The sequence below is a fragment of the Syngnathoides biaculeatus genome, chromosome 23 (assembly GCF_019802595.1).
Source record: "Syngnathoides biaculeatus isolate LvHL_M chromosome 23, ASM1980259v1, whole genome shotgun sequence".
In the NCBI taxonomy this organism is placed as follows: Eukaryota; Metazoa; Chordata; class Actinopteri; order Syngnathiformes; family Syngnathidae; genus Syngnathoides; species Syngnathoides biaculeatus.
In genome coordinates this window covers 7,027,418-7,050,626 of record NC_084662.1, presented here as the reverse complement: position 1 = coordinate 7,050,626, position 23,209 = coordinate 7,027,418, and the positions used below count along the sequence as shown (strand labels likewise).

Here is a 23,209-nt window from a genome sequence, read left to right as displayed (position 1 = left end):
ACACATTGTAAACATAATTAAACAAGTCTGGTATAATTGTTATTTGGCCGACTGCCCCCAAATGCAACATTGCCATAACGACCCAAAAGGGGGGGGGGAATGGTCTGTCTGCCAGATCTTTTGAAGTGTCAAAAACATCAATTTCAAAGGGATCACAAGTTTTTTTTTTTATTCATTTTTGCACAATACAAAATTAGCCTCCATCACTGAAGTGATGATATCTGCAATAGTAACTAACCATTGCCCCTGAACTGTAACACAATGATACATAACTGAGAGTAAAACCCATAAATCACCCTAGTTGACACTTGAAGATCATTATGGAGTAATGGTGTGTATTTAAAGTAAATGAGGTATATCACAGAAGGGGAAGAGAGCAAGCTTTTTTCCCCAAGCGAAATGCAGCATTCTTTCCCTCGGAGGGTCCCTTTAAAAGACGAACACTGGTCCCAAAATAGCTTTGATGGCAGGAATGACTGAAGCAGAAGACAGCAATACTGTATAACTTCATTCACCTTTTTGGTCAAATAAGCAGACTGGGTCGACGACTTTATTACCGCCACCGACAGGAGGCGGCCATTTATCGTCCCAATACGGTGGCCAGCAGGGCCATTCGGATGTACATGCCGTTCTCGGCCTGGCGGAAGTAGGCGGCCCTCGGGTCCGTGTCCACTTCGACGCTGGAAAAACAACAAAAGGACGACGTTTAGATGTGGGACACCCGGTAGGATACCGGATTCTACAAACGTTTGCGCTCCGACCTGATTTCGTTGACCCGGGGCATGGGATGCATGACCACCATCTTCTTCTTGGCTGCGGTCATGATGTGAGGGCTGAGGATGAACTGGCCGAAACACTGCACGAGGGACCGAAAAACGGACAAAGGTATTCATTTAGACCAGGGGTCTCAAACGTAATGTACTTGGGGTCCGCTGCCCGTATCGTGAATCGGAAATCAAGGGTGATGGGTTTTTCCAACTATTGTTGTTTGGTAACACAAAAGTACTTGTAATATCTCAACGTAATCATTTATGATATGACAACTTGAGATTTTGGTTGATTTTTTTTGGTTTGGAAAAAAAAAAAAAAAAATCATGGAAGTTGATACACATGATTTCCCCCTGAGGGCCGCATAAAATCATGCGGAGGGCCGGATCTGGCCCCCGGGCCTTGAATTTGATACCTGTGCTTTCTACAAATCAACAACAACGGTATAATTTGTATTACAATTGGGTTCCTTGAGAGAAATGTACGCATGTATTTCTTGACCATATTGATTGCGTCCATCTAATTTCAATCAACAACGAACAAATGAAAACTGGATTGAAATGAGCCGAAGTGAAGTGACGAGTGTCTTCTTACAGCTTTGTACTCCTCCTCGGATTCAAACCTCTCCTTCTGGATCCTGGTCATGTAGAGGACGTCGGTCTCGGGCAAAGCTTCCTCGATGCTCTCGAACTCCTCCTGCGTACATGGTGGGCGTCCCGGTCAATGGCTGATTCCCGTAATGTTCCGGCAAAAAATGAATACGCGCCGGTCTGAATATGCAAGTGAAGCCTCACCTGTTCACCTTTTCAGGTCATTGAATGGATGTCAATGACCTGGATGAACGAGAACATTCACACATGCACCGTTTACCAAAGCAAAGTCATCATTTTCAGGTTTTCGAATCGCAAATTTGGGCTATTTGTGTCAGGACTTGGTCCCTAACGCCCACGAACAGGGTGAACTCCGCAAAAAACAAACCCACCTGTTTGATGCCCTTGAGGGCCACGTAGTCGATGATCTCGGCCGGCATGTGGAGGTTTCTGGGGGCCACGTAGCGCAGCGTGATGCGGTACTGAGTCAGCAGTTTGGCCAGCGAGTGGACGGTGCGGCCGTGTTTCAGGTCGCCCACCATGGTGATCTGGTTCCAAAGTAAGATACGAAAAGGTTGAAGAGTGGCTTCCTGTTCCAGGGTGGCGGCGGCGGCGGCGTTGAGGGCTCACCGTCATGCCGTTGACAGTGCCGAGCTCCTCCCGGATGGTGAAGACGTCCAGGAGGGCCTGAGTGGGGTGCTCACCCACGCCGTCGCCCGCGTTGATCACTGGCTTGCGGCAGTGGCGCGATGCGCTCTGTGTGGCGTCGCAGCAACGAGAAGGTTTAGAAATTCGTTCAAAACCGTGTAAAAGGGGCCACAGGAAATATTTCAGAAGATAGTCATTTTGCTAGTTTAAATCTTTGCCCCAATTTTGGGTTATTACAAAAGTTGTATTTTTCCAAGGGGGAAAAAAAAAGATGATCTTTACAAGAACAGAGATCTCATTTGTCTTCATTTGAGGATAAAATTTGTAACATTCCGTGAATAAAGTTGTATCTTTCCCCAAATACTCCCTCCATTTTCTTAGCCGCTTATCCTCACAAGGGTCGCAGGGAGTGCTGGAGCCTATCCCAGATGTCAACGGGCAGGAGGCGGGGTACACCCTGAACTGGTTTCCAGCCAATCGCAGGGCACATTGAGACAAACAGCCAATCACACCTACAGGCAATTTACAGTGTCCAATTAATGTCGCACGTTTTTGGAACTGTGAGGCCAACGCTTTACCAGTGCCGCCTCCCCAAATACTCATAATGTTATATTAAAAGGGAAGTCACATTTGAGGCAGATAAAAATAAAGATTTCTTGTAATCTTATGCAATTGAGTTTGTTGTGCTCTCGGGGAAGACGCGCCCACCTCGACGGCGCCGGGCGTGGGGTGCCTGACCACCAGCACGTCGGCGTAGCAGCTCATGGTCTGCACCGAGTCGGCCAGGGACTCGCCCTTCTGCGCCGACGAGGTGGCCTCCGAGAAGTGGACCACGGAGCCGCCCAGGCGCTGCATGGCCGCCGCGAAGGAGCTGCTGGTGCGGGTGCTCACCTCGTAGAACATGGACGCCATCACTTTGCCCTGCGGGAGGAGTCACGACACACCGTCACGTGACGGATACATAAAAGGAAACGTCATGTCAAACTACGGGGGGGGGGGGGGGGCAGACTTTAAAATGCCCCAAATGATGAGTTTTACGAGTTCGGCAGAAATTGTTTGGCTGTAGTTTTAGATGCCGTTCAAAGCTGTCTTGGGTTGGCACTTTTTTCTTTTTTAAAAATTTGTGACTCAGTACCCTCAAAAAGTGAAAAACCAGAGGATTTGCTCATTTGTGTGGGTACCAGAACATTTAAAATATGGAAACAGCATTTGTATTTTGCATATTTGAGAGAAAAAGAGGTAAAGCTAGAATTATAAAACCTCATATACAGCATTACAAATGTATAATATCAATGATAAAACTCTTACTGTGTAGTTGCCATTCATCTCTCAGTGTAACTTTCTTTGAACCTTTCAATTGGGAAGTTTATGCGCGTGTGGCTACCAGAATGTATAAAATATGTCAACAGCACACGTGTCTAGTCAAATATTTATTTCTAAAACCTTGTGCAGCACAGTAACATTTTTATTTCTACTTAATTAACATTCCATCATATCAACGTTGCTCTTCTGCTGGAGGCGCTGACGGTCTAACTGAGTTTTTCTTTGGGAAAACATGTTGCTGGCGCGCCGGGGTCTTTTTTTTCTTCTTCTCCAAAATCGTCCTGTACAAGGCCATAACCCCGTCGACGCGATTTCCGAACTCGACAGCTCGGACCATGTTGTCGTCAATGTCTTGTACAAACTGTTGCATTGCCCTCGCCATGGTGCACAATTGTTGCAGGTTCTCCAGGGTTAGGCTACACTGTTCACTTTCTTCTTTGTCTTCCTCCTCACTTGCACACTTTGTCGGGTCATCCGTGAGTGGGTCCGAGTGGCCGTCGATGAGGGCGCTGACGACGTCCTCCTCCGTCATGTCGACAAATCCTTCATCCCTGATGAAGACGGTCGTGCGGTCTTCGGTGGCTGGCCTGATGGCTTCCTCCCCGAACAGGAACGTCCGTGAAGGCACCCTTTTGCAAAAAAGCCCCGTTTCGTCCACGTTCAAAGCCTGCTCGGGGAGGTTGTCTCCCTCACCGATGAGGTTCGGAAAGTCTTCCTCCGCGTGAGGACGAGCAGCGTCGTTGTCGACGAGGGAAGCCTCGCCATTCACACGAACGCTTTTGAGGCCGTAACGCTTTTGGAATTTATCAAACCAACCTTTGCTTGCGAAAAAGTCTCGCCCACGAGAGGGCGAGTCGCTCCTCGCAGCGCTGGTGCTGGCTTGAGGTTCGTCAACACTTTCTTCAGCTTCATTATCGTCGTCTCCGAGCAGGATTTGATCGTAAAGGGCTTTCGCCTTCGTCCTGATCATGTTGGTGTCCAAACTCACGGCCTTTTTCCGGCAATCTTCTATCCATAAAACTAACTCGGCTTCCATTCGAACAATGCTCTTATTTCGCGAAGTCAACACACGTTTCGCTTCCTTGTTACAAGTTATTGAAGCGGTTCTACGGATGTTCGCCTCTTCCTTCTTTATGTAGCGCACCGTGGATTCATTCACGCCGTAATGGCGCGCCACAAAAGCGCAACTTTTGCCGCCTCTGAGCACATCCAAAAGTTTGCATTTTTCGCTGATCGTCATCATGTGCCTCTTCTTTTTGGGGGGTTCGGATGAGGCTTTCTCATCAGCGCAGCGTTTCGGCGGCATTGTAAAAACGGGAAGTTGCGCGCCGTCGGTCAACGGCGGAAACGAAAATGGCGGAAAGGAAGGACCAGGAAGAGGCGGGGCAAAGCTACAACGGAAGTTGATGGGCGAGGCTTCAATAATGTGGAGCCAATCGGCTCGATATGAAAATCCAAACGCGCTCTCATTGGTCGATCCGCGGCAAACTTGGTGTTTTGGTTTCAATGTACCCAAATTGACGAAGTAAAAACGCAACGAAGTTAAGAAAGAATTAATTTATACTTTACAATGCGTGAAAGTGATTCATGACTAGTTCATAAAGATGTGTAATGTGTTCCAGATAACGGTGCCTTAACAATGGCTTAAAAAGAAATGATGTCATAATGTTATTACTTCACCATTATAAATGACTACAGCGACATCTTTTCTCATCTATCTTTTGACTCCCGGCTGTTTATGAAAATGTTTTAAGGCGTTCAACTAATTCCTAACCACGTTCTCAAGCCTCCAGTAAACCATTTAATGGGTTATCCTCATAGTGAAGTGATAAAATGTAATATTACGTGGGAGTTTATCAAATTGGATAAGACAAATTTAATTATAGATGACCTACCTTGAGTATGTCCAGGCTGCGTTCCTTCTGAACCATCAAACGTAACGTGTGTGCAACGTTGAACAAGTGAGACATCTGAGATGGACACCAAACATAATATATATAATTATTATTTTTTTTTTTTTATAAAGTTGAATCTCTTTGAAAAGTGCAATACGTATCAGTTTTGCACCAGGTCTCACCTGCTCTTTGCTGAATTGTCTGACGGAGAGGACGTGCTGGCCCACCAGTGGGTGCAGCAGAGGGGACACCTGGGCGTGGGGCAGCTGGCCGGCGGGGGTCTGCCCCGGCACGGCCTGGGGCGACATCAGCCTGGACAGCGGAGGCGGGTGGCTGTAACCCTCGAGCACACCCGAGGGCGGCAGCATGACCATCTCTGCGGAGGGAAACAACAACAACAACACATACCTCATACTGAATACAATCCAGTAGCCTTCCTGCGCTGATTGTTTATCGATTTAAGAAAAATTTCAGCGCTTCAGACAGTCACATCTCTTAAGTGCACTCCTTCTCGTGGTCGTACCTGGCGGGAGTCCCGGGTCGGAGGAGCGGTGGACGCGAGCGGGCTGCAGGTAGCGACCCTCTCCGGCCGAACGCCGAGGGCTGGGCGCTCGGGTTCGAACCAGGCCGTCGCGGGGAGGAGTCGGGCGAGGACGCTCGGGCGTCTGGTGGAGAGAAACGCGACACCTTACCTGAGCGTACGCCGCATTTTACCGGACACGCAATAGGAATCGGATTTCTACTCCTTACCATCGGGCTTTCGGGGGACAGGACGGAAGCCAGCGGCCAGCTCTTCACGTCTTCGCCGTAACCCGGCTGCACCAAGACCTGACGTCCAAAAACAAAACACCTTTTGAACACTCTTACATTCATTAACATCAAATTTATATTAAGAAATAAATGAACAGTGATGTTACAAGAATAGCTTTTCACTATATTAATGTTTTTGTGTCCAAGATCAAGTCCTAATGTTATGATATTTAAGTCAAAGCTTTGGAGAGGGAGGCATGTCGATTAAGAGAATTTCTAAAATACAACTTTACTCGCATTATTTTGAAAAAGATGAAGTTATTCTTAAAAACAAACAAAAAAAAAAGTGTATGAAAATGTCTCCCAATCTTATCCAAACTAAGTTATACCACAACTTAAGTTCGGGAGTAATTAAGTATATTTTGGACGCCATGTTTCAGGGAAAGCATCGAGAGGTCTTTACCTGCCCGTCGATGTAGGCCACCTCTCCTCGCAAGACCACACGGCGGACTTTGCCCTTCACTTTCATGCCTTGGAACGGCGTCCACTTGGACTTGGTGAACTGCATAGCCTCCGGAATCACCCACTCCTGCTCCAAGTCCACCTGACAGACACACATGGGAGAAGGAGAACAAATACTAAAAAAAAACAAACGCTTTATCCATGCTTTATTCATTCAAAATCTCCATTTGAATAGGTAATTCGGTCCAATTCAAAATTAATTCAAACGAATTAAAAAAATGAAAAAAAAAATCAGTCCAATAGAAACAGCCATCGATGCATCCATTTTCTTAACCGCCTATCCTCACAAGGGAGTGCTTGAGCCTATAATTAATTTCATTCTCAATTGTATTCACATCACATTGTCGGTAACCTTGAGTAAACTACAAACATGGCATCATGACCGGGTACCTCCACGTAGGTGTTGTCCTGCGCGGGCAGGCCGAAGATGCGGCGCGGGTTGTCGTGGAGACGGCGGATGATGTCGTCCAAGGTCAGGCGACCGTCGCTGACGGCGGTGAGCAGCAGCGGCAGCATGGTCTCCAGGCCCGGGTAGCCCGGGGGGGGTTGCTCGCTGTTCTTCTCCTCCACAGAGTGAGGAGCTGAAGCCCCCCAAAAAAGGGAAATGTTTACTTGAATTAATGAAGAAAATCAGAGAATGGGCCAACCCGAGCCGAAGGTTCCGCAATTCCTGACCGTGGTCGGTGGCGAAGCAGTCGATAATGTCCAAGTTCTCCCACAGCGCCTCCATGTCCTCCCGGGAGCCCAGCATGGGTCGCACCTGCGCTCGCCCGTGGCCGATTTCCACCAAGTCGTCTTCGCACAGGAACAGGTGATGGGGCGCCACCTCACACGTCACGTGGATGCCCTTCTGCTTGGCGGCCCGGATGACCACAATCTGCCAGCGGGAGGTCAATTTCAGCGATGAATTCCACATCATCACCCGAGAATAATTTTGTCGGGTTTTTTTTTTAGTGTCTCCTGTAGCTTGAAGTGTATCCTCGCATACTTTGTTACTAGTCGCATCTCACCTCCTCCTTCTTGGCCACGTGGCAGATGTGCACCGGCCGCTGGTAGAGTTGCGCCACCATCAAGACGGCGGCCACCGTCTGCTTCTCTGCGTGTGCAACGATGGGAAGATGCTTGGGCCACTTCTCAAAGTGCTTCAAACACAAAGAAAGTTGCAAATCGTCACCTCTTGCACAGCACAATACATAGTACACAACAATTTGTAGATAACACTACACTACATCACTCATAATCATAGCCTGCATATACCTGTTGAATACACAAGTAATCAAGTATTTGTTTCTTGATTCACCAGTTTCTGTCCTTGACTGAATTTCTAAGTCATGGTACTTTTATTTACAAAGCATACTACCATGTAATTACTGCCTACGCAATAGGCTAAGCTAAGCTAACCCTTACATTAGCTAGTCTGTGTTTTAGAGAGGGGGTCAAGCGGGGGCGGCGCACGCTCGGGGGGGTGGGGGGGGGGGGGGGTTGTACCTCCATCCACAGCGAGACGTTGTCCATCTTGAGGGTGGAGTAGGTGTCGTTCAGGTACATCTTCAGGCCGACAGCCTGGCTGGCAACGGACGGCAGCACCGCCGCGTTGTCCGAGGCGGCGCCCAGGTACAGGGCGTAGTCGCAACGGCAGCCGGCTTTAGCGAGCTGTCACCCCCAACCCCCCACAAATGCAAGTTATGTTGCGTCCCCAGTTAATAATGAATCAAGTCATACAATCTTGCTTATTTACAACATATTTTTACATGCAGAGGCAATTATTTCTAGTGAAGACATCTTACTGGATAATACGAAAACAAGACTGGCAGATTTAATTCACTCATTTCAATGACGGAATTGACGAATTGCTGAGAATTTGGAAAAGTCAAAGCACCCTTGAAACAAGGTACAGCAAGATGTTTGACTACAAGTAAGATAAAAGTCACTACGTAAAAAAAAAAATGTACGCATTTCGGCATTGAAGTTGAAAACAAAGTCAACATCAAGTCGGGTCTTTCATAGGTTCTATCCAACAAGCCCCAAGTTCTGAAAGTGAGGACACAAGCCTGAGTTGAGTCAAGTCATGTTTCCAGCACCTTCGCCACAGACGGTACCAGCAGCATCACAAACAGCCCATCAAGTTGCAGGACACCCGTCGTACCTTCTGCACGAGGGCCAGCGAGGTGGCGTCGATGACGGCGGGGGAGGTGTTGGGCATGGCGCACACCATGGTCACGCCGCCGGCCAGGGCAGCCGCCGTGCCGGAAGAGAAGTCCTCCTTGTGGGGGGCGCCAGGTTCCCGCAAGTGGACGTGGACGTCAATGAGACCTGCGAGCCCGAGGGAAGTTTGCAATCATCACGTGCAAAAAAAAAAACAGAAGCCGCAATGTAAGCGTATTGAACGTGTTGCATATTGTGAATATAATCTACTACCCTGTACACAAAATATCTCCAATATGTCCATAAATTGCTTTCGTCAGAGCCACTCACCCGGCAGGCGGACCAGCGTCTGTGATGTCATGCTGTCGATGTGAGTCTTCACTGGCGGACTTCGGCCAATCTGATGGAGAGCCTGCAAGCAATATTTCCACATTTTAACATCTTCCAGTGGATGATCTCTACGTATTTATCAGATTTTATATTAAAGTAAACTGCGCTAAGAGCTCGTTCATGGAGCCAACACAAATTTGAAGTCAACGTATTTATCTACCTCCAGTGAAGGACGTACCTGAACAAAGAGTTTGGTGCACTTGATGTCGATGATGAGCGGCACCGAGTAGTCGATGGCCATGCGGCGTGTGCGGTAACCCTTGGTGACGAAGGAGGACAGGCGGCGCCCCCCGCTGTTCCTCATGGAGAGGTTCACCACCAGGTCAAAGTGGTTCTCCTCCAGGTAGTTCATGATGCTGCGCTGCTTCTCCTTGGTGGGACAGTCGCTGTCGTCCTCCTCGAACGGCCAGTCAACGGCCGTCACCTGGCGAAACGTGGACGACATCCCGTTAATGCGGTGCCAAGTATCACCACCGGATTTAGTTACGAGTGCCGGGTCAACTTGCCTTGACGCCATGTTCCGTATAAAAATCAGCCGTTCCCAGACTGGCATACAGGTCGTAACCCAGCGACTCCAGAGCCTGAACGGTGGGGAGCAGCTCGCTCTTATTCTACAAACACATACAAACAAAAAATTGAAAACATCTGAAAGAGTTGTACCAAGATGCATTCACCGCTGAGGGGGTGAGGACCAGGACGAAATAAGGATTTTTTTTTTTTTTTTTTTTTTGTGAACAGTCTTTCCATCCCGTTCCAACACACTTCCTACTCGGAGGTTAAAAAAAAATAAAATAAATTTTTACTAAAGGAGCAAAGCACCTTATAGCTGCCAATGGAGAGCAGAATGTTCTTCTTGGGAATCTTGAAGCCGGTGGAGAGCATGGCTTTCAGGTAGGCCTCGTAGCGGTTTTCCCCAAAACAGGCCACCTCTCCGGTACTGGTCATCTCCACGCCCAGCACCACGTCGGCACCCGCCAGGCGCGAGAAGGAAAACTGAGGAACCTGAGAGGAGCACGCAAAACGGCCGACGTGAACAGAGGAAAAACAAGAAGAGAAGCGCGGGAAAGCGGTTACCTTGACGCCCACAATCCCCTTTCCGCTCATCAGGCCCACGGGCTCCACCTCCTCGCCCATGATGACCTGTGTCGCCAGAGCGACGAGGTCCACGCCCAGCGTCTTGGATACGAAGGGGAAGGAGCGCGAGACGCGAACGTTGCACTCGATCACCTTCAGCTGGTCGTCCTGGCAACGCATGGACCATCAAGCTTCGTGGTGATGACAAATGCATTCCCCTTTTTCAACCCACACGTGCAGCTATTAAATATTTGGTAATTGTATTGACGCGCCCCCCCCCCCCCCCCAAAAAAAGGCCAATAACATTTAAAAGGAATAGCGGGGGAAAAAAAAAAAAAAAACAATCCCAAGACGGCTAAAGATGAAATCCGGTCACCTTTGCAATGAGCTGCAGATTGAAGGGCCCCGTGACCTGCAGTTCTTGCCCGATGGCGTGCACGATCATCTTGATCCTCTCCATGGTTTTCTGGTTGAGGTCCTGAGGGGGCGTCACCAGCGTGGCGTCGCCCGAGTGCACGCCGGCGTTCTCCACGTGCTCGGACACGGCGATGGCCATCACCACGCCGTCGCACGCCACCACGTCCACGTCTATTTCCTATCCAAGGCGATTATTTGAGGGGTGGGCTACCACCGATTCAGCGTATTTCTACTTCTTTGTATGGTTCAAAATATTGCTCTACGTGAAACCTGCCCACGGTGGAAAACCCGTGACCTCTTCTGACCTTGGCCTCCTGTATGAACTTGGAGATGACGACGGGATGCTCCTTGGACACAGCCACGGCGTTGCTCAGGAATTTTTCCAGGTCGCCGTCACTGTACGCCACGTTCATGGCGGCGCCGCTCAGCACGTAGGACGGTCGGACCAAGCACGGGTAGCCCACCGTCTCGCAAAAATTTATAGCGGACTGCACGGGACATAGGAGTTGCCACAGTTGTGTAAAATTTTTCATATGTACAGTTTGCTTTCATGCATATAAAATCTTTATTTTGCACCGGTAAAGCGAAAATTCCAACGTTACCTCGGTATCAGAGAGTTCTTTCCACTGCGGCTGGCTGATGCCGATGGTGTCCAGCATTCTGGAGAACTTGAACCTGTTCTCCGCCGAGTCGATGAACTCGGGCGAGGTCCCCAGGATGCGGCACTGCTGGCGGTGCAGCGACATGGCGATGTTGTTGGGCAGCTGGCCGCCCATGGAAAGGATCACGCCCTCGGGGTTTTCCATCTCGTAGATGTCCATCACCACCTGAGGGAGGGCACGACACAAAAAGATGGCCGGCGCTCAAATGGGACATTATTTAAAGGGTGTGGGGTGCGGGGTTGACTTTTTAGATTCCCCATTGGGCCAGCAGAATGAGGGTGAGCCAGTGACGTAAAAAAAAAAGCTCTCTCATTTTTGACAGTTGAGGCATTTGGACAAAAGGAAACAACGTCTTTGAAATTGTTACATGTCTTTTGAAAAACAAATCAAACATACCTCAAAGGAGATTTCGTCAAAGTAGAGGCGGTCGCACATGTCGTAGTCCGTGCTGACCGTCTCGGGGTTGTAGTTCACCATTATGGTCTTGTAGCCCATCTGCGGGGAGGGAGCAGATCCATGATAAACGGCCAGGATGGACCAGCAGAGCGGCGGAGGCCGAGGGGACGCACCTTCCGGAGCTGCGTGATGCAACCCACCGCGCACCAGTCGAACTCCACGCTGCTGCCGATGCGGTAGACGCCCGAGCCGATCACCATGACGTGCAGGTCGCTGAAGCTCAGGTCGTGCTGGGCGGCGTTGTAGGTGAGGTACAAGTAGTTGGTGAAGGCCGGCCACTCCGCCGCCACCGTGTCGATCTGCTTGACCACGGGAAGGATGCCCCAATCGTGGCGCAGCTTCCTCACCGCCAGCTCGGTGCTGAGGATTGGAGGTGTGAGCCAGAAAATCTCTGATTGCATTCATAAAAATAACATTTCTAAATCTTACTGACGTCTTACTAGTGAGACAAAAAAATACCGACATTATTCAAAATGAGATTTGCTTTTTTTTTTTTTTTTTCCTACCCTCACTTTTTTATTTCTCTTGAAACCAAACAAGGTTCAGAATTTTTGTCCAGAATTATCTTGAACCAATGTTCACAGGGATTATAAAAATCAATTTCTCTTCCCGCTTAGAAAAACACATTTGTCAACATAGTGGTCATTGATGATTCTTAACAACATTTAAAATGTGATTTCATGTCATAAAATGAGCGCAGTTGTACAATTGGAGGAGGCAAGGCGTCCTCGGCAAATAGTTTCGACCGCGACCACTTGCGTGATTCAGGCTCTGCCCACCTCTGTACGGCCAGCGCGATCTGCTTGTCGGAGAAGCCCAACCGCTTGGCCTTGCGCATCACCTCGGGCGGCATGAGGCTCTCGTCCTGCGCGGCAGATTCCAGAGAATTAAACGACGGCCCGGACCGCGGCTGACCGTTTTGTTTTGTTTGGGTCCCACCTGGTTGTACATCTCCAGCAGTCGCTCGTGGTCGGCAATATTCTTCATCTTGTGCAGGAACCAGCGGTCGATTTTGGTCAGCTCGTAAAGTTGGTCCACAGTGTAGCCGGCACGCAGGGCGGCGGCCAGAACGAAGATCCGCTTGTCAGTGGGCGTCTGGAGCTCCTGGGTGTAACGAATACACGTAACGGTACGCGTGAATTAACTTGTCACGAAACTTTCTATTTTGGACTTTCTACTGCTTAATTGATCAAAACGGGCTCATTTCATTTTCCAACACCATCAGGTTGTTAAGAAGCCCCTCACTTGTTCAGACACCGGCTTGATGGTGTGGTCGAACCCGACGCAGTTCTCATCCACCATCCTCAGAGCCTTCTGGAAGGCCTCCTCGAAGCTGCGGCCGATCGCCATCACCTCACCTGAATAGATCAATAAATCTGTTAAAACGGTATTTGTAGGTCAGCATTTCCATATTCGGTGGAATCAAACCTCAGCTACCCGTGCAGGTTCGTCTCAATAAATCCGAATAGTGTAAAAGCTATTCCCACATTACCGACGCTTTTCATGGAGCTTCCGATTTTGGTGGAGACCCTCAGGAACTTGCTCAGATCCCAGCGAGGCACTTTCACCACGCAGTAGTCCAGACTGGGCTCAAAGTTGGCCGTGGTCGAGTTGGTAACGGAATTCCTGCAACAACAACAACAACAACAAAAAACTGAGTGAAAAGGGATTTTTGCGTCACGCACGAGCGTCTTTTTTGCCCTCGTACTTGAGTTGAGGCAGCGGGATCCCCAGGCCGAGTTTTGCCGCCACGTATGCCAGAGGGTAACCTGTTGCCTTGCTGGCCAGGGCGGAGCTGCGCGACAGGCGGGCGTTCACCTCGATGATGTAGTACTGAAAGCCGTTCAAAACGACACAGGTGTGAAGACAAGGACCTTGGAAGTTATCAATACCGCAATTGGAGATATGATAAGGCTTTTGCAAAGGCTGCATCCCGTGCTGTGTTCGTGATGAGCATTTTACCTGGTCCGATTCGGGGTTGAGCGCATACTGGATGTTGCACTCTCCCACGATGCCGAGGTGGCGGATGACCTTGATGGCGGTGTTCCTCAGCATGTTGTACTCGTGGTCGTTGAGCGTCTGACTGGGCGCCACGACGACAGACTCCCCGGTGTGGATGCCCAGCGGGTCGACGTTCTCCATGTTGCACACCTGAGCACCATGAATGAAAGTCACGGCTCCTTCTGTCATAAAAACCTCGACAACCGACGTCCAGCTTCGACTCACAGTGACGCAGTTGTCGTAGGCGTCCCGGACCACCTCGTACTCGATCTCCTTCCAGCCCTTCAGCGACTTATCCACCAGCACCTGGGAGGTGTGCGCGAAGGCCGACGTGACCAGAGAGGTCAGCTCCTCGCGGTTGTTGGCGAAGCCCGAGCCCAGGCCGCCCAGGGCGAAGGCCGAGCGCACCAGCACGGGGTAGCCCAGGCGCTCCGCGGCCACCGCTGCCTGAGAGGAAGCCGAGAAGTCAGTAGAGCCAACCTTGGCCACTCCCCTTTCGCCAACTCACCTACTTGTCATCGTTTCTACTGAACACAGCTAAAACCAAATGCGTAAAGGTCCACCTAATTGCAGATTTCCAGGAATATGATCTGATTAACCCCAAATGAAGTTGAAGTGTTCTTGTAGGCTTTTCCCCACATTTTTGTTTTCACAGAATTTTCACCGCACCGGCGAAATTGAATTGTTTCAGGAAAGGCGTAGAAAAAAAAACAAACAAAAAAAAGTCCAAATGTTTGCTCACCTGCTCCACGGACAGAGCCGCCTCGCTGGGCGCCACATGCTCGTTGATCTCCTCCATCTTCTCCACAAAGATTTTCCTGTCCTCGGTCATCTCGATGGAGGCCACTGGCGTGCCCAGGACCTTCACGTTGTACTTCTCCAGCACGCCCAGCTTGGTCAGTTCCACGCCGCAGTTCAGCGCCGTCTGCCCGCCGAACGTCAGCAGGACGCCGTCCGGACGCTCGTTTTTGATAACCTTGGCGTGAACAAGTCCGTCAGTACGGTGTCAGTGAACAAGCTTTTAACAAGGGGGCGTGCTAGATCAACCACGCCAAAAAAAAAAAAAAAAAAAAAAATCCTTTCTAGAAGCTAGCTAGCTAGCTACATGCATGTCGCAATTGTGCTGTTCAACCGCCGATGAGAACAAAAGCACACAAACACACAACTACAATTGAGTTGCACATAGTTTTCAATATTTCCAGCAATTACCTTCAAACATGTAAAAAGCACCGAGTCACAAATCTCTTCTGTGCCAAAACTTGCACAATAAAACTTTTGCATTTGCTTTCATATTGGACCCTGGCTATTTGCAGACGATTAGGGACCGGGACCGGGACCGGCCTTGAATAGCAAAAATCCACAAATAATTCATGCCAACTATAATTGCATTGATTTGCCCCTGCAAAAAAATCTTGAATAATCAGGAATATACAGCAAATAAGCATTTTCCTCCAAAAAAAAGTCAGCTGTGAACAAAAAATAAATATATAAATCAAATTTTTGTCCAAAATTGCGTTCACTATAAAGACATCACGTGCGCAGAGACGTACCTGAGTGACGTACTCCGGCGTGAGAGGCAGGAAGTAAACCTTGTCCGCCAGACCTTTGGAGGTCTGCACTGTGGCGATGTTTGGGTTGATCAGCACCGTCTGGATGTTCTCTTCCTTCAGAGCCTTAATAGCCTAAAAAGAAGGCTTGTCGGTGTAAACCCTCACGACCAAAATGTTCGGAATCTTCAACGGAAAAGTACCCAACACCGGCGCCAGTTGAGTTTCAAGAGGATATTAATACCAACCTGGGAGCCCGAGTAGTCAAACTCGCCAGCCTGGCCGATGGAAAGCCCCCCGGAGCCCAGGATGAGGACCTTCCTCGGTCGGGAGACCTCTTCGGGCCTGGGGGGACCCAAGTAAACCAGATGGTCCATCAGACGCTGCTTCACTGGGGGGAGAATCACACATCACAAACATGCTCGTGAGGGCTTTGTGGTACGGACTTAAAATATATTCCGACACCACCCCCCCCCACCCCCACCGCACAAAAATCTCCTTCACTTTTTAAGTTCATTTCCTTTGCCCCTTTAATTATAGAACAGCAAATGGCAATTCGTTTTTTTTTTTTTTTTTTGGGGGGGGTCTTTCTCTTCTGGAATTTTCTTTTGTGCACTTAACAATAAACAAGCTCTGAAAGTTTTTTTTTAAACTTCCACAGAAATAACGGAAAAAAAAATAGACACCATCTTTGTTTAATTGTATTGCATAACTTTGTACCTTCTGTGTTTGCGAGAAATCAATAAAGTTCAACCATTAAAACAGTCACCCCATAACATTTAAAAAGTTGAACAACTTAAAATCACTTTTTGCTACATGCAACGACCAAATCGCCAAATGGGCAACACTGACTGCTTTTATAAATTAGCGTAAGCTTTAAATTTTGACAGCCTTCAAAAAAAAAAAAAAAAAAATCATCCAGACAAACAACAAGACAGATTACCAGATTTGCCAGCCCGGCCCTCCTTGTGGTCTCTGACAGTTTCGAGGAACACGTCAAACAGGCTGACCAAATCCGTCGGGCCGGCCATGTGCTCGGGATGGAACTGGACACTAGGATGGAAACAAAAGTCTTATTGGAGAAGGAGCGAGGAAAGCGGGAAAGCGCCTTTTGTGACCGGCGGGCCGCACCTGAAGAGCGGCTGCGTGTTGTGCACGATGCCCTCGTTGGTGTGGTCGTTGGCGTTGGTGAAAAGGACGTCCCAGTCGGGCGGCAGCGTGTCGGGGTCCACCGCGAATCCGTGGTTCTGACTGGTGATGAAGCAGCGGTCGGTGCCCTTGTGGAGGCAGGGCTGGTTGTGCCCGCGGTTGCCGTACCTGCCGCATTAGCACGGGACAGAAAGTCAAAATGGCGGCCTGAGCTGGTAACATTTTGCTCCGAGGGCACAGTGGCGGTCGGCGTTCCGCGAACATTTGTTGGCCGCGGTGACCTTGGGCCGGCCCCGATAAAACAGCCGCCGCTTTCAGCGGCGCTCCGTCTCCCTTTGTTTGTCCTGCCCTAATCAAAACACGGACGCTCGGCAGCTGAGAACGACGGGAAGACACGTTTCACATCAGCGCCCAACGCAGCAGGTCACTGAGGACGCTTGTGGATCGCACAACTGGGTTGGCTTGATTTGGAACAAAAATGTGACAAAAATGCACGCACCCGTGACCGACCGCGAGACGCTCTAAAATGGCCGTCCAGGCGAGGAGCCCCTGCCGCACGATGGCTGCAAAGACCGACTTTTATGCTGTCAAGGAAATTAGGGGACGTTTTACAAACAAGCTTTTTAAGTTTAGCCTGTGTCGATAGAGAAAGTTATGGAAAACATTTACATGCTCGCTTCTGATGCATTTTTCTTTCATTGAATTGTCTAAGCCATTTATTTTTTGTAGCATGACTTTGAATTCATATGAAAGTATCATAGTTTGTTGAGAGCTTACAGTGTCAATGGAGGAAATTCTAAACCTTGTAAAAAGAGGGGGTGTTAATTACTAAATCCCGCAAAGCGTTCACTATTTGAAATTGTGCTGAGATTTTCGATTCTGAACTCAAAAGTTGAAAGAAGTTGACTGACTTCATCTTGAAGGTTTTTGCGCCGATGACCAAAGAGAGCAGCTGGTGTCCCAGGCAGATGCCGAAAACCGGTTTGGGCTCGTCCACGAGGACCACCTTCCGCACGTTGTCGATGGTGGCCCGGCAGAGCAGCGGATCGCCTGGACCGTTGCTGATGAACAACCCGTCAAATTCTGGGGTGGGGGGTGACGAGAAATGCACAATCACGCCACAGTGGGTGACTTCACGAGCGGCGAAGGGAGCACGTGATCTTGACCTGTGCTGTCCAGCGGGTGGTCCCACGGAACCACGGTGATGCGGGCCCCTCGCTCGGCCAGGCAGCGGATTTGGTTGAATTTGATGCCGCAGTCCACCGCCGTGATCCGCAGATTCCCGCTGGGGTTGAATATCTGCGGCTCCTGGACGCAAAAAGGATCAAAATATTAAAAATTAAGAGCAAAATCTCAAGGTGTATCATCTCGTTTTCAAGAGGACCCCATCATATGTGACAAAAATCACATACATAGAAATAAGAACAAAAGAAGGCAAAATCAGATCGACTATTTGAACAAAGTTACCCTCATGGACACCTCCTGGACCAGGTTCCTGTTGTCGGGCTTGTCAAAGGGAACGCTGTCCTCGGGAGTCCCCTCCAGAACCAGCTTGCCCAACATGGTCCCCTTCTCACGGATCTTTTTGGTCAGGCAGCGGGTGTCGATGCCTACGTCAGGACGCAAACGGCTCAAATTGTGTCCTCCCAGGGGCAAATCTCTTTACGGTCAAGTAAACCTCCCCCTCGTCACAAATCTACCAGATTCACATTCTTTTTCAGACACTTCTTCTTCTTCTTCTTCTTTCGGCTCGTCCCGTTAGGGGTCGCCGCAAGATGCAGCCAAAGGCGTGGCCGATAAATAGGAGGGGAGTAATCGGGGTGGCGGCGTGCAGGGCTCGGTCCCACCGCACTCACGTCAGCGACTTTCCTACCTTGTAGTCCAGGAACTCCTTGCTCCTGAAGCCAGCGGTCCAAGGACTTGACCGAGCTCCAGTGGCTCGGACTCTCTGACACCTCCCCGATGACAAGGGCGGCGGCGTGGATCTTCGACGACTCGAACCACTGCGAGAAGACAAATCAACGCCGTGACTGTCGCGCCCAACAAAGACGCGGCGTCAACTCGCAGCACCTTGCTCAGTCCGAAGGAACCCCCTTCCTCCGCCGGCACGCCGTAGTTGCCCACCAGCGGGTAGGTGAGTGTAAGCAGCTGGCAGTGGTACGACGGGTCGGTCAGGGCCTCGGGGTAGCCCACCATGCCTGTCTGGAAAACTGCACGAGGGGAGAAATAACGGCCAAATAATAAAGCGACCGAGTACTAAGAGCAACGAAAGAAACTTACTTACACGAGTACTTCTCTGAATTGCTACACACTCTCGTCCTGTCTCCTGCCCTCTTGCCATCAATCATCAATCAATCATCATCAATCATTTCCAAGACATTTTTACGACAGTTTCCTGCCTCATTGTCAAGCTCGATAGAAAAGTGTACAAAAGTTGGTTAATTCATAATCAGTAACAATGTGGCATCCTTATCACATATTTATACATGATTATTATCTGCATAGATATTTTGACCAACAGTGGGTATATCAGAATCAACTCTCGGTGCAATAAATCAAAATTATTCTCACATTGTCAAACAAAAAGAGACTAATAATTGGACCTTTGTAAAAATCTATTTCACCATGTCACGAGATCGTGTCGCAATGTTGCTCATGGTCAATTTCTGAAAGTATGACTCAAATTCCGGCGGCTTCTTGGACCCGTGCGATTCAAATTAAATGAAAAAAAAAAAAAAAGAAAGAAAGAAATGAAAATCATTTTGACATTTTGAGTAGTAGTCGAAAAACAAGACGTGGTCCATCTTGAGGAAGCCAAACTGACAGGTTCGTCTAGAGAACTTGTCGGTAATTAAAAATTGGGTCAACAACTCCGTCTCGGAAATTATTTATACTATTTCAAGAACAAACGAGGCTGGGTGGTCACGTACCAACTTCGCCAGAAACGGAGACTTTTGCCCCGAAAAGGCTGCCGGTAAAGCGGGTCCCGTCCTCCAGGATCAGGCTCGCCGTGGTGGCGCTGGTGATGGTGGGAATCTTCTCAGACATCTCGGCTTACACGTCGAGTTGCTGGATGTCGCGATTTGGGCCACACACACACAAAAAAAAAAAACCGAACCGGCGGCTCTCCACGCGAACTTCGCGAGGTGCTGAAAGTGGGAGGAAAAACACGAGCGCCGCGAACCACGTTCGGTGGACGTCCGATGGGATCCGAGAAAGGGCGAAAGACGAACGCGCACTTTTGTTTTGAGTTTTCCCGGTTTCCGAGTGGAAGCTGAGGGTGCCAGGTCGTCCCACGTGTGCTGCCGACCCGGAGATGAGCTTGCTCCCAGGATCGACCCGTTCCAACAAAAGGCCAACTGTTTCCGCTTAGGGATTTCAACGTAAAATCAACAACTCCTCGTGTTTTACTCTCCGAACATCTGCTCGAAGCGAAAAACATCTAGCTCACTATACTCGTCCATGATAAATTAGACGACTGTATTGCAAGATTTCACAGAATGAAGAACGACAAACGTGGTATTTTCGACCCCGAGGGTGAACGTACACTTCCGGTACAAGTAGAGTTTGGCGATAGCTCACATACGCCATCATTTGCCTACGTCATTGGTAGGAGGGGCTACTGCTCAGCGTCAACATTCGATGTCAACAACTTCCTAGCAGCTAGGATATATATCTATATATATATATATATTTTTTTTTTTTTTCAATCACGGTTATTTTACAAATAACTTTAACTTCAAATATGTTTATCCACGCATCAGGATTACGATAAATTCACACAAGATTAATCACTGCCAGCCTACCAAGCCCAGTAAAGTCAGTTTCATGTTTTTTTTTTCTTCCCGATACAGTACATCAAATATTTGATGTGGTGTGAATAACAGAGCAGAGTAGAGACAATGACTTGATTTTGTCACATTTTTGAAAGCTCGTTTTGATATAATTGGCAATTTATTTGTTTGCTTTTGACACTCTCCTGTTCAGTCCTCATTTCATTTCTTTCTTTCTTGGTTTTTTTTTTGCTGTTGTTGTTTTTGTTTGTTTTTTCTTAAGCTCCACTCCACTGTGTCACATGTGGCTGCGCTTCACCAAACCTCCCCCTATGCTCTGATCCCGCTCGGCGGCTAACTTCTGCTTCTCCAACTCCTTTTTGGCCTCCCTGATTTTTCGCGCAAGGCTGTGCAGCTCGTGGGTCTTGTCGTTCAGGATCAGGATGAGCTGCGTCCTCCTCTTGGTGGCCATTTCTGCGTGACACTGCAGAAGCTCCCTGCTGTTCCTCAGCTGCCTGTCCAGGACCTGGTCTAGCATTAAGGAGCTCCACTTGTTTGGGGACTTGGTCGGGGGATTCTTGCATGCGATCCTCACGACTTCCTCCATCAGGCCGCCCATCGCTTGCCGGTCGTCCTGGAGGTGGACCGGCGGCTCCAAGGGCTCTGGAAGGGAATCCTGTACAACTTTTCCGGATTTAAAATTTGTCATCACTTCAAGCTGCCATGAGACTTTTTGCAGCTCTGCCTTGGCTTGGAACACCTCATCAGTCTTCTCGTTGATCAATTTAATCAAAGCCGTCCTCTCCTTGACCGCAGTCTCCAGGTCTCTCTGAAGAAGCTCCTTCACATTTTGCAGCTGCCACGCGATAGTCTGGTTGAGTCTGGTCTTGCGGCTCCAGTGTTCCTGGAGATGTCCCGCTTCTTCCTTCAAGGCCGGAACCAGGTTTTCCCCTGCTTCGCTCAGGACTCCACCCAAGTCGATGCCAAAGAGCCGCAAGCATACCAAAGCTTGGAGCTTGTGTATTTTTTCCATCACTGTCGCCAGTTTGGTTTCCAGATCTGCGTGCTCCTGATTGGCTTTCTGCTGGATGTCCAGGATGTTTTCACAGTAGCTCTTGCGCATCTCGTCCATGTCTTCCTCGAGTTGCTTGAACTTCTGATCCCGCGAGTCGTAGTCGCACTTAAGCTGTTTCAGCTCCAGACGTTTGACGCGCTCATTGGGGTTCGTCTTCATGATGGGGTTCCTCAAGAGTTTCCGGAGTTTGAGGATTTGCGCCTGGACTTTCTTTTGTTCCTGTTTCAGCATCTTGACGTCCAGCGATCCGTCCACGCGCTGGTTTTTGGTCTCCTCCGTGGCAACAAAGACTTGGATTTGCTTCCTCAGCTTGTCCTTATGGTGCAAGTCCTTCTTCTTGCACTCATTGAGGAAGGCGTCAAACTCGCTGAAGCGTTTGTCGTGGTCTTGCTGCAGACTGTGAATGAGGCTGCTCCAGTAGGTCTCCCTCTCGCTCAGTTTGGTCTTCTCCTTGTTGGTCAGGTCGTGTTGGAGCAGCTCCAGCTTCTTCTTGTACTTTTGCTCCGTCTGCAGCAGCTGCTCCCTCATCTCCTGCCCTCTCCTCGCCATGTCTTCGTTGTGCTTAGCTTTCAGCGTACTGACCGTGTCCTCGATATCGAGCTGTTCGTCCAGTATCATCTCTGCACGTTCCTTCTCGTATGGCTTCACCTCCATGTCGTCAGCCTTGCGCACGTGCTTTTCAAAGTCCTTCTGGTGCTTCTTGAGGTCTTCCTTGTAGAGCTTGATTTCTCCCAAGTACTCTTTGATGTCCTGTCTGTGGTTGAGCTCGTCCGTCTCAATTTCGTTGTACAGGTTGACAAACTCGGCGTTGGTTTCCTCCAGCTGCTTGCCCGTCACCTCCCAGAAGGTGCGCAGCATGTCCACCTCCAGCTGGAACTTGTTCCTCGCCTTCATTTCTGTTTCCACATCGATTTGGAGCTGTTCAACTTGCCTGATGAGGGCCTTCACCTCTTCGGACAATTCGGGCGGAGGCTCGGGTTCTGGCGGTGCTTTGGGCGCCTTTGCCTCCTTTTTGCCTTTGCCTTTCTTGGGTGGCATCCTTACGGGTGCAAAATGCTGCCTCTGAGAATGGTTTAATCGCAGTGGCAACTAGGTGGACACAACCGAAATCCCCACAAAGAAAAAGAAGGATGGAACATTTGACGGTCACCAAGGCATCCTGTGAACATTCGCGACACAAGCGTGACATATCAAAGCTTTGCTTGTCCGATTAAATCATAAGTGTTTTTTTTTTTAATTCCTTATGACAACTAAGACACGTGTCATGGCGACCGTTAGCATTAGCTTAGCTTATGTTTGGCACAAGTGGTCAGCAAGTCTACCTCAGTGAGATGTCATCTCTGCTCCGGCATTCTTTTATGAAATCAACGTTTTATTTTTTTGCTTGTGTTGGTTTTCTCCAGGTCGTCGGGCCTACTCCCACATTCTCCAAAATAAATATATTTTTTTAAGGTTGAATGAAGACATTAACATTGTCTATCAAGCACATTTTCATCATTGGCTGCATCATTATTCCCCCTCAGAGGATTGGTATCAATGGGACAACTATATCAATATATAATCATATTAAATAATCGGCTGCCAGTTGAGGATCTGAGTTAAGATCTAATCATCATACGGTTGGTGATCGCTCACGGGGATGTAGCTCAGTGGTAGAGCGCATGCTTTGCATGTATGAGGCCCCGGGTTCGATCCCCGGCATCTCCACCTTTTTCTTCGATCACGAATAAATATACACGACTGCTGGAATACATTTCGCGCTCTTGTAAAGACCTCGTAAATTATTCCTTGGATTTTTAATAAAATTTAATAATTTAAATCCACACATTTGATCTGATGACCACTCAAGTAGTTAATTTCACCTAAATCAACTATAAAACAACCGTTTTATTCAGAATACTGTACTGTGTATGTTAACGTGTATTTTAAATTGGAACGTAGATCCACTCGATCCAAACACCAATCCGAATCAGGTTTCCGTTCCAAAAAGCGCCCGAACGGTTACTAAGGAGATCAGTTTGTTT

The 23,209-nt window shown here is 48.8% G+C and overlaps 2 protein-coding genes and 1 non-coding gene across 3 annotated transcripts; 1 reads left to right on the top strand and 2 right to left on the bottom strand.

Annotated features, from left to right (window-relative positions):
* Positions 1 to 132: 132 nt before the first annotated feature.
* Positions 133 to 19,885, bottom strand: cad (carbamoyl-phosphate synthetase 2, aspartate transcarbamylase, and dihydroorotase). Its single transcript, XM_061812235.1, has 45 exons — positions 19,268 to 19,885; positions 18,408 to 18,547; positions 18,211 to 18,340; positions 17,805 to 17,947; positions 17,504 to 17,645; positions 17,249 to 17,420; positions 16,320 to 16,505; positions 16,132 to 16,241; positions 15,437 to 15,579; positions 15,192 to 15,323; positions 14,384 to 14,617; positions 13,867 to 14,088; positions 13,603 to 13,791; positions 13,349 to 13,473; positions 13,133 to 13,266; positions 12,886 to 12,998; positions 12,580 to 12,744; positions 12,420 to 12,505; positions 11,754 to 12,000; positions 11,581 to 11,679; positions 11,125 to 11,349; positions 10,828 to 11,010; positions 10,482 to 10,700; positions 10,106 to 10,273; positions 9,851 to 10,033; positions 9,538 to 9,642; positions 9,210 to 9,455; positions 8,972 to 9,053; positions 8,643 to 8,809; positions 7,985 to 8,149; positions 7,507 to 7,638; positions 7,172 to 7,373; positions 6,887 to 7,077; positions 6,438 to 6,578; positions 5,975 to 6,052; positions 5,748 to 5,889; positions 5,407 to 5,600; positions 5,225 to 5,299; positions 2,715 to 2,927; positions 1,989 to 2,114; positions 1,751 to 1,906; positions 1,363 to 1,464; positions 762 to 856; positions 558 to 680; positions 133 to 476 (listed from the first exon to the last, which is right to left on the bottom strand). Exons 1-44 carry the CDS (start codon positions 19,383 to 19,385, stop codon positions 581 to 583), a joined length of 6,720 nt encoding a protein of 2,239 aa, XP_061668219.1. The 5' UTR covers positions 19,386 to 19,885; the 3' UTR covers positions 133 to 476; positions 558 to 580.
* A 280-nt stretch (positions 19,886 to 20,165) lies between these two features.
* On the bottom strand, positions 20,166 to 22,373 carry LOC133496613 (dynein regulatory complex subunit 4-like). The gene has a single exon (XM_061812412.1). It carries the CDS (start codon positions 22,221 to 22,223, stop codon positions 20,409 to 20,411), a length of 1,815 nt encoding a protein of 604 aa, XP_061668396.1. The 5' UTR covers positions 22,224 to 22,373; the 3' UTR covers positions 20,166 to 20,408.
* A 447-nt stretch (positions 22,374 to 22,820) lies between these two features.
* On the top strand, positions 22,821 to 22,892 carry trnaa-ugc (transfer RNA alanine (anticodon UGC)). The gene has a single exon. It is a non-coding gene; the product is annotated as a tRNA-Ala (tRNA).
* Positions 22,893 to 23,209: the final 317 nt, after the last annotated feature.

Coding starts and splice junctions, on each gene's coding strand:
- LOC133496613 (XM_061812412.1), bottom strand. CDS start 22,223: ATGCCACCCAAGAAAGGCAAAGGCAAAAAGGAGGCAAAGGCGCCCAAA.
- cad (XM_061812235.1), bottom strand. CDS start 19,385: ATGTCTGAGAAGATTCCCACCATCACCAGCGCCACCACGGCGAGCCTG. Junction 10,701..10,827: donor AGTTCATACAGGAGGCCAAG/GTCAGAAGAGGT, acceptor CGCCTTGGATAG/GAAATAGACGTGGACGTGGT. Junction 9,456..9,537: donor ATACGGAACATGGCGTCAAG/GCAAGTTGACCC, acceptor ACGTTTCGCCAG/GTGACGGCCGTTGACTGGCC.